Genomic DNA, 9,497 nt, shown 5'->3' on the forward strand with positions numbered 1-9,497 from the left:
AAGAGTGGTGATCATCTGAAAGTGAGCAAAGTGACCATGAAATGTGTGAGTGTGTGTGTGTGTGTGTGTGTAAGAGAGAGAGAGAGACACAGAAAAAAGAAGGTAAAGAAAAAAAACACTTACCTGGCCAATGCCCAGACACATGTAGGAGGGAAACCTGCAAAACCGCCACATTAAGAGTATTACAGCGGGCTCAGTGTGACTCCATGAATCACTCATTCAGTGGCAGCGCATAAGCTCCCTGTGTGTGTGTCTCTGTGTGTGTGTGTCTGTGTCTGTGTGTGACAGAGCATGAATGACTCGATGACAGCGCGACTAAAGCGACACATACCTGAAACTCGTCAGCACTGTTTTATTCACCACCGTGATGAGAAACGAGCTGCCGGCGTAAAACACAGCGGAGAAGAACTTGAGTTGGACGGAGTGCTCAACAGTTTCTTGACAGTCTTTGGCGGACATGGTCAGACCTTAGAAAGACACCTTTAGAAACTGTTATTCGGAGGCGGAGTAATTCCTGGTGTTAGTGGCAAGGACTAGAGGACCTGGCGGCGGAGCAGTAGGCGGACGTCAACCACAATGGTTACATCCTTAACAGGAAGTCACGTGACATCAACAAACTTTTAGAGAATTTTTTTTCCCCCCATTTTCCTCGCAAACTTTATTTAAACAAGCTACCAATAACTGGAGCAAGGAGGGATTTATTATCTTCCTTTCCCATCGTTTCTCCTTAATAGACATTTTTCACGGCAGCCGTTTTGACATGAAATAGGTTAAACCCTAGGTGTTATCAATGATACTAATTAAGGTTCAGTTCCATTTAGTGTAGCAGAGGCTTTAATTTAACCTTAATTAGCATCATTGGTAACATTGGTGGTGTTTACCCTACTATTTCATATTAAACTGGCTGCTGTGAAAAAGTAAAAGTTTTCTTGATTTATTTGAAAATCTGGTCGATTCTTGCTTTAAAAAGGTCTGGACGTGTGGAAGGTTTGCATAACCTGAGCTTTATTTCTGTTAATCATCTTTTTTTTCCCCCAATTTGTAACTTAAACAGTTTGTAGTGGTTACTCAAGTTTACTGTTACGCTTAGAAATCTACAACCCACAGTAAACACATTGTTTATCAGACTGAAGCTCATGGCTCAAATGATGTGGCTGCTATGAGTTGAATTTCAACTCATGTATGGTAGTTAAACATGCAAATCCAAAACCATGGCACACAAAGTATGTGGACGAAAGACTATACTTATTTTTGTCACACATTTGCAAGTTCCTCAGGTGACTCAACTGGTCAGTAGGTCACATGAGGACATTTTACCTCGGTTAACAGTCATACATGCTACAGCGAATGTCCTGTTAAGATATGTAACCATGTACAGCTTAACCCAGTTATAATATGTAAATATTTCACTGGCAAGTATCTCTTCATTCTGTGGAGAGAAAAAAGATACCACCCAAAGCCTCATATCATATATACAACTCTTTTTGTGTGTGTAACATATATATCTGAGGAACTGTATGCTAGTTACACTGTTAGACTAAAAGTATTCACCACACTTCAGTAGGCAAGTAAAGCACTTTCTGTAACACTCCCTGTGTGCTGCACCCATAAATCTGCTGTTTGGAAGACAAACTTCCTCATTTGAATGCTGGAGTCAGCAGTTTTCAATAACTGTTACCGGTAGATCTGAGTGGATAAAGTTGTACTGGCATGTTACATTTGTTGAGACAATTATGCTGATAAAAAAGCACTTTGCAGAAGAAGACTGACTACTACATTATCCATAGACATTAATCAGAGAACTGAGATGCTTGATATCAGATTGTATGGTTTCTCAAAGCTATCTTATATATGACAGCCACCTTGCTAATATGTGCAGATTATTATTCATGTTTTATTAGGTATTAAAAGAGTCAAGGGCTGTAACAAGTTGTCTGACAGTGAAGATACGATCAACCAAAGCAAGCAGGATGATATAATTTTGGAGTCAGTTTCCTGAGTGAAACTCTGAAAGCAGAAAGTACTGTATGCAGAATGTGGCGCTACTTTGCAGGGGCACGTGGGTCTGCTTGTGTCGAGTACATTACAAACATTTGCTATTCAGCATGAACACACTCAAACCTGGGGAAGAGTTAAATGTCAATGAAGATCACAGTTGTACAGTACATTCCTTTGCACACCACTTTCAATGTCTAATGGTAGACCTATTTGTTTTTACCTCTGCTGCATTTTTCAGCTACTTGTAGTTCTGTGTTTACTTTATCTTTGTTCAACTTTGCTGTCATTGTTTTTATTTGTATTTGTATTATATATATATATAACACTGAGAGCAACTTGAGTCATATTCATGTGTACACATACTTGGCCAATAAAGCTGATTGTGATCAGTCTTCCACTAGAGGGAGCTATTGCATCATATCTGTGAAGTCTTTTTCGTAAAAGAGAACATCTTGAGCTGCAGTTAACCACAGGCACTTCCTCCTTCAGATTCACTTTCAGCAGTTGTTTGTGCAAGTCTGCTCTATTGTATTCTCACATGCTTAGGGCCATCTATTTCTCATTTACATTAAAGTTGCAAATAATAATTAGTTTAGTTTTTTTTTTTTAAACAAAATGTATCCCTCTTTGATCAACTTTTCAACATGATGCCTTTTGAGGCAAGATGAGTCACAGCCAAACCTTCCTGACAGTTTAATGCTGTTGATGATAATGATAACAGATTAGGCTGTCGGCAAGAGTTCAACATTGCACAGCTGTGACATGTTGTGTGTTTTTACGGTAACTTTGTGCTGTGGCCCCATCTGACACTATCTTGTTTGTTCTCTCAATATTTTTTCATACACTGTTGTGATGATGTCATGGGCCCTGATTGACATTTTAACTGCTTGGATTTACTGGTGTGGTAACAAATAAGAACTTTTTGAGTGAATGGCGCAAGATGTCGAAAGTCTCTTTACATTAAAGGCTGTTTGACAACTGGAGAAACCTGCTCTGACTCGAGCAGACACATATGAGAAAGTATTTTTAAGAGCCAGAGTGACTCAAAGAGCAGATTACTGCAATTTGCTGTAGGTGGTTTTCTGCTGTTTCAAAGAGATGAGGTATTCATCATCATAACAGCTGTCTTAACCAGATTAATAGCGCTATGTTGGTGACTGTGAATGAAGTGGTGAACAATGGATTATTTTTCACCTTTTTTGGCAACTAACTTTTACATGGCCACTTTTGGGTTTTGATAAGACATCAACTAAGTCCAAAATGACCACATTATGGGTGTACTGTATAACTGGGGTAGTAATATGACTCAAAGTGAGGATTCACATAAAAGCTTCTGAGTAATCGTTAATGAATGTAACCTGGAGGGCTGTACAACTACAGCAATATCAGATGCAGCCTGAGGCCTGTTCTGAGTTTGCTTTTGCTTGTATTTGTGCACAAAACGAGCAGATTTATTTCAAACTTTTCCGGATTGAATGTTACATGCTGCAGAATACTAAAAGCAGTGTCAGCATTTCATGGGTGCACACTTTCTTTCAGTCTTAGACGATCTAAAGGACCAGTATGCAGGATTTAGTGGCATCTAGTTGTGTAGTTGCTGCAACACCCTCGCCTCACCCTCCACATATTTAGCACTCAAAAATGTAATACCTAGTAGTGAAGTCAAGTATTAGAGATTGCATCTTGACAACACTTTAGTAGTATTTAGTAGACAACCATCCATTATTGTTTTATTTAAGTAAGTAAAAGTAGTTATCTAAAAATCTGAGTAAGAGTGAAATGTTGCCCCAGTGTTGGATATAATCTTTCTTACCTCCGTTTTTAAAGAGGATCACTCACTTTGGAATGAAATCAATCAGCTCAGTGACGCTTTCAAGAAGCTTTTAGCCATTATGTAGCAGCTTGTCTCTGTGGGATTAGTCAGAGGAGACAAAGGAGGGGAGCGGGTCAGGGTTTTGATCAGAGGACAAGACAGAACAAGAAAGTTCATGTCCATTTTACTCTAATTTCTTTAAAGATCTTGAGTTACATTTCAAGTTACAATAATCATGGATTACTCATAAATAAAAATCAGTATTTTTTGAGTGCTTAAATAGATCTTGCTCTCATCATCTAGCACAAATAGGTTATGGCAGAGAACATTCCCATGTGAAAATGTATTACCAAATACAAATTAAATTCTGTATTAATATGATATTCATGAGTCCACTGATGCCCACTGTTGGCCCAGACCATTGAGCCTCATAGCTTTATCAGAAAGTCCCTGAAACAAAATTTGGACCTGTATCATTCTTAAATTACTAGTAAGTAATTCCCAATAGCAGTGTTGCATTCAGAACTTTTTTATTAGATCATCATCACCACGACTGTAGACATTTGGAGGCACACATAAAAATAACATAAAAGGAAAAACAACAAAGGAATAACATTTTACTGAGGTTTTTAATTTTTTATTTTCCAATTTTTGTATAAATGCAGCAGTGAAAGAGGTATTCACATCAGTACAAGTAGCAATACTCCATTATAAGTAAAATGTATGTAAAAGTACTGTTAATGCAGAATAGTCCCTGTCAGTGTTATATAATTCTATTACTGGATCAACTGAATCACTACATAAACATGTAAGCTGCACTTTAATGTCACGGACAGTTGAGCCGATTTAACCGCTTCATATACTATTAGGTAATTTTAGGTATTAGGTAACATAATCAGATTATATAAGTCATTATATGTCTTGTATTTAAAATATTAATGTGAAAAGTAACTATAGCTGTATAAATGTAGTGGAGTAAAAAGTACAACATTTCCCCACTGAAATGTTGTGTGGTAAAAGGATAAAGTAGGTTAAAATGGAACAACTCAAGTACAACCACCTTCAAAAAGTACAGCATGTGAGTTAACATACTTAGTAACTTTCCACCATTATACATATGAAGTAGTGAATAGCTGCTTTTCACAAGTTAATCTGGATATTTTGCATAGTTAATAAAAAGAAACAATCACAAGGACTTTTGTATGACACCAACTGTAGAAAACACAGTACACAAAGTTTGTGAAATTGTTCATGCTCTGTAAAGTCCTCTCTTCGAGTGCTGCTTCCGCTTAAGCCTTTCCAGGTCTTTTTTATAGCTGAGATCAACACATATGGGCTTGTCCCTGGTCTTTAAATACAGTCTGTGAACCAACAAGAAAAGGAAATTATGTTTCAGTTTCAGTTAACAGCAAAAAAATACCATTTTTTTTTTATATGTAACCATATTACACTCACTGCACTCATCCTTATGGCTGAGCATTTCATTTCATTGTCATTGCTAGTTTTCCACTAGGTTTAGACTGTATACAGAATAACATGAATTTGATATGAATAAAGGATTCTATACTGCAGAATCACTGTAATCATTTGGTTCATTATTGATCTTCACCACTTACACCAGTGCACGGAGGTCACAGGCGGCGTCATTTGTTTGCTCCTTCCATCTGTGAACCTTCAGCAGCAGCCGTTTGGGGATTTTCTGTGTTGTGATGCAGCATTTTGCGAGGCCAGCTGCAATGCAGGGTTAAGAACAATTATGAAGAAGAATGTTGGACAATGTTGTAAATTTATAATGGAATATTATAATTGATTGAATTCTTTTTAGACTAATGAATTGTGTCTTCAATCTTCCAATTTCTGTGATTGGAAATGTTATACCATTTAGATTTGTACAACAATATCAGTGTTTTACCATTTTCTAGAGCACATTATACTATTTGGGATGATTTGGGGTTTGGCTTTTTTTTTAAAGATAATAGCAGATGAAATGCAAAACAAGTTGAACATCAATGCTGGATACCATAAAGCTGAACAGGACTGAAGGTTTTGTATTACACCATGGTGATTACTGGATGACAGAATACTCTCAGTTAAACTGATTCAACTGACTGAAGGTTCACATGCTGGGACAAGTTTAATACCATCTCTCTAAAACTAAAGCTAAACAGCTAACAATGGCAACATCTCTCTGCTTTTCCTACAACACATGCACATACACTTTAGATATCAATATGAACAGAAATATGCCATTTAACACATTTGCACCATACAGAGAAAATGGTTATTCAACTTCTGTATTTTCCCCACAAAACATAAATCATCCTTATGGCTGAGCATCTGAATGTACACTTATTTAAGAGCATGCACATAACTTATCCTCATATAAAAACTGATTCAATACAAGTGTTCTTGGTTATCTGAATATAGGAACTGTTATTTTGAATAACATGTCATGTGACCTTTTTATATCTACAGATGCCGCAGGTCGCCTTCCATGGAGCCCGCCATGTTGAACCACTATGTTTCTACAGTAGCCAAGAAGGGAAACTGGCTCTAGGTAGGACATTCACGTTTCTCGCACATTTTGCGGCCACCATAGTTTCTCCTTCGCGCTTGTAAGGGGAGGGTAGCAATGGTGATCTACAACTTCACCGCTAGATGCCACTAAATCCTACACACTGGTCCTTTGAAAGAAAGAAAGAAAGAAAGAAAGAAAGAAAGAAACACAAAATTGATGAAATTCATGAAAATGTCGATAATGTTTCAGCTAAACCATGGAAGGTTTTTCAACGTAAAAAGAAACAAGATTTTTCAATCAGATGTACAACAATTATTGAATCAGTCAACAAGTAACTGTCAGAATCTGGGAGGTCCTACATCGTGCTCCAGCTGGATCTGTAACAAATTACAGACAAACTGCCACCACATATGGTCTTGGCATAAACATCAGCTTGCAATCATCACTTACAAGGATATATGACGAATGGGGTTCACTTTGCTTCATCTACGCACATTGGACCTGTTGATACACAACAGAGAAAGTTGTGTTCTTGAAGGAGATGACTGAAGGGCATTGGACTGGTTTCCCCTTAAACACTGTCTGATGTGTGAGCATGTGTACTCAATAAATGATTTATAACAGCCACTTTTGAATCTACCTTAAAACTGAATCCTATTAAAACAGTCCAGCCTTTGTTGTCCCTTCTTGACCCTTATATCAGTATTAACATTAATTTTAGTTGTTTTTTTTCAGCTGTAAATGGTGGCACCCTAACAAATTGTGTCTGCTGGAAATAGTTCAAGTGATCAAAACTAATGCATGATAAGACAGGAGGTAAACAAGTTTTATCAGTGACTCATCTGGTAAAGACATAGTCATTTTGAGCTTGAGAATAACGAGAGCAGACAGTGGAAGTTTTTTTGGCAGTGATACATTCTGTATTTTTCTCCCATTTTCAATATACAATGATATTTCTACGACACAAGAAGTATCTGCTCTAACATTGTCATTCAGCTGCTTTACATGGATGTCTGTGGCAACCTAATCTTCAATCTCTGAAGTATTTACATTATTTTCTGCTATAACTTATTTTAAATGGAGCTCTGAGGCGTGTTACATCCACCTCATATAGAATACAATTTTGTTTACAGTATGTGCATTAATATATACATTTCTATGGCGGGAACAAACATGATAAAAATAGCCAATTACTAAGGTTGAAGATAGTTCTTTTTCTGTCTTTACAGATACAGAAATATCACAACAGCAGGGGTTAAGAGAGAACAAAGTTTGACTTGGCACTTTATTGGTTAAGGGTTTAAATCTCGAAGGCTTATAGTGGAACGGCAATGGTCTTCATTCTGCACCTCCAGGCCCTGAGAAGCAGAGGAAGCCTCGAACAGTATCAGTACTCAGTCTGTCCTCTGGTGGCCACATGCAGCAAGCGGAGCAGCAGCTCTGCGGGCGAGCTCCCTGTAGAGCTGTCTGCTGGATCTGAGACCTCGGCCTCTCCCAGGCAGTCAGAATCCACCGCACAGCTCTCTGAGGGGGAGGAGGAGAGGAGAGTCATGTTATTCAAACTGTTCCCCCAAACTAATTCACTTTTTAACTTGCATGAACATGCCAATTGTATTCACTCAAACCAGACTGTACCTGAGTTACAGCAGAGCCCTGAAGCAGCGCAGCGTCCTCCCTCAGATCCACAGGGTCTCCCTCCCGCCTGGCAGGGGGTGAGCAGGTAGTTTTCCTCCACACAGTGGGCTGTTTCTGGGGAGCCCAGCAGGCAGCCGAGGCCCTCACCGCAGCAGATACTGGGGCCGAAGCAGCGGCCCCTGTCTCTGGGGCCACAAGACATGCACTGGAGGAAAACAGATTTAAGCGTTAATCATGTGCTATAAATCAGGTCTATTATTTTTGTCTGATTCTAATCTGACAGCGTATTTGTTTAATGTTCAGATGACACTTATCACTCATCACTCTCTTATTCAAACAGTGTCGATAATGGGTAACGGAAAAAGGCTGATTTTTAAATACTGGAAAGCAATAATGGCTGCAGAATTTCTGTTGCTCATTTCTCTTTCTTTGGTATAAGTTTGTGTATATTTCTAATGCGTTTATTAATTTGTTTCTACACCAGAAATTGTGAGAATAAAAAGAATATAAAAACTCTTTAAATGTGTCACATCATGCAGTTTTTGTTTCCCTTATAAGCTTCAATACACACATTTATCATATGCACACATACTTTTTAAACAGGTAAATATAAATGTTAAAAAGAACAGGTTGTAGATAAAGTTTTATTTCTTTTCCTTTTTAACTTATGTGTGTCTTTGAGTTTCTTGAAAAGCGCTCTATAAATAAAATGTATTATTATTAATACTATAAGGTATTTGCTGCTATCTTTTGGAAAGAACTTGTCCTTCACATACCATATGCAACTTTACATTTGTTTTTCTGATCTAGTTTGTTATTGCTATCTGATAACTGATTATTATTATGGTCCCTTCCATCTTTTGTTCAGTTTTTAGTAAGTTAAAAAGCCTGGGTTGTTCTTTACGCCTCTGAACAAAAATCACTAAACCAATGATATTAAATCTCATCTTGTACATTTATTTCCCTAATTTTACACTTTGAATTTTCCTTATTTTACATAAAGAATCACAATCATTATTACTGTTAGTATACATTGAATAGGCTCAAAGGCAGCTTAGGAAATTTCCAATTTAAGACTAAAATAGGAAGGAAAAAAAGAAACATTTCAGAAAGTTAAAGATGATTTCCCTAAAAGAAGGCAGAAAGGATGGTGCTCACCTGTCTGATCCCAGTCTCCGGCAGCGCTCGTTTGCCTCCTCGGGGGCAGTTCTGGATGTAGCAGGCGGAGGAGAGGGCGAGGAGTCCCAGGACGCACAGGGGGAACATGGAGTGAGGCATCGCTGCTGCTTTTGGATGAGCTCCTGTAATGTCCTCCGCCTGGGTGGATGTCTGACTGGTTTCCCGGTCGATCCCTCTTATAAGCAGATGGAAATGACCCGACAAAGCCATTGACACCCGTATCTGACGTCAGTGTCGTGCCGCTCTTTTCTACGCACGCACGCGCGTCCGAAGGCCACCGTGCGCCCGGCGTGCGCGAGAGAGGTCGCAGCAGATGTGGCTCTGCATCAGATGTGTGCCATCTAACAAATCTAT

General features: G+C 38.4%; 2 protein-coding genes across 2 annotated transcripts in view; both read right to left on the bottom strand.

The window, feature by feature from the left end:
- The window catches only part of slc35d2 (solute carrier family 35 member D2), a 5,753-nt gene extending 5,188 nt beyond the window's left edge, over positions 1–565 (bottom strand). Inside the window, exons 1-2 of the mRNA XM_035659125.1 lie at positions 332–565; positions 124–157 (exon numbers count right to left, since the gene is read on the bottom strand). Coding sequence (XP_035515018.1) covers positions 124–157; positions 332–459 — 162 coding nt within the window. The 5' untranslated portion in view covers positions 460–565. The remainder of the gene's footprint in view (positions 1–123; positions 158–331) is intronic.
- A 7,023-nt stretch (positions 566–7,588) lies between these two features.
- avp (arginine vasopressin) lies at positions 7,589–9,283 on the bottom strand. Its single transcript, XM_035658603.1, has 3 exons — positions 9,123–9,283; positions 7,965–8,169; positions 7,589–7,853 (listed from the first exon to the last, which is right to left on the bottom strand). The coding sequence occupies exons 1-3, from the start codon at positions 9,240–9,242 to the stop codon at positions 7,717–7,719; spliced, it is 462 nt and encodes a 153-aa protein (XP_035514496.1). The 5' UTR covers positions 9,243–9,283; the 3' UTR covers positions 7,589–7,716.
- Between the last annotated feature and the right edge of the window lie 214 nt (positions 9,284–9,497).

Source organism: Morone saxatilis, unplaced genomic scaffold, assembly GCF_004916995.1.
Source record: "Morone saxatilis isolate NCDOM2014 unplaced genomic scaffold, NCSU_SB_2.0 Contig16, whole genome shotgun sequence".
Classification (NCBI taxonomy): domain Eukaryota; kingdom Metazoa; phylum Chordata; class Actinopteri; family Moronidae; genus Morone; species Morone saxatilis.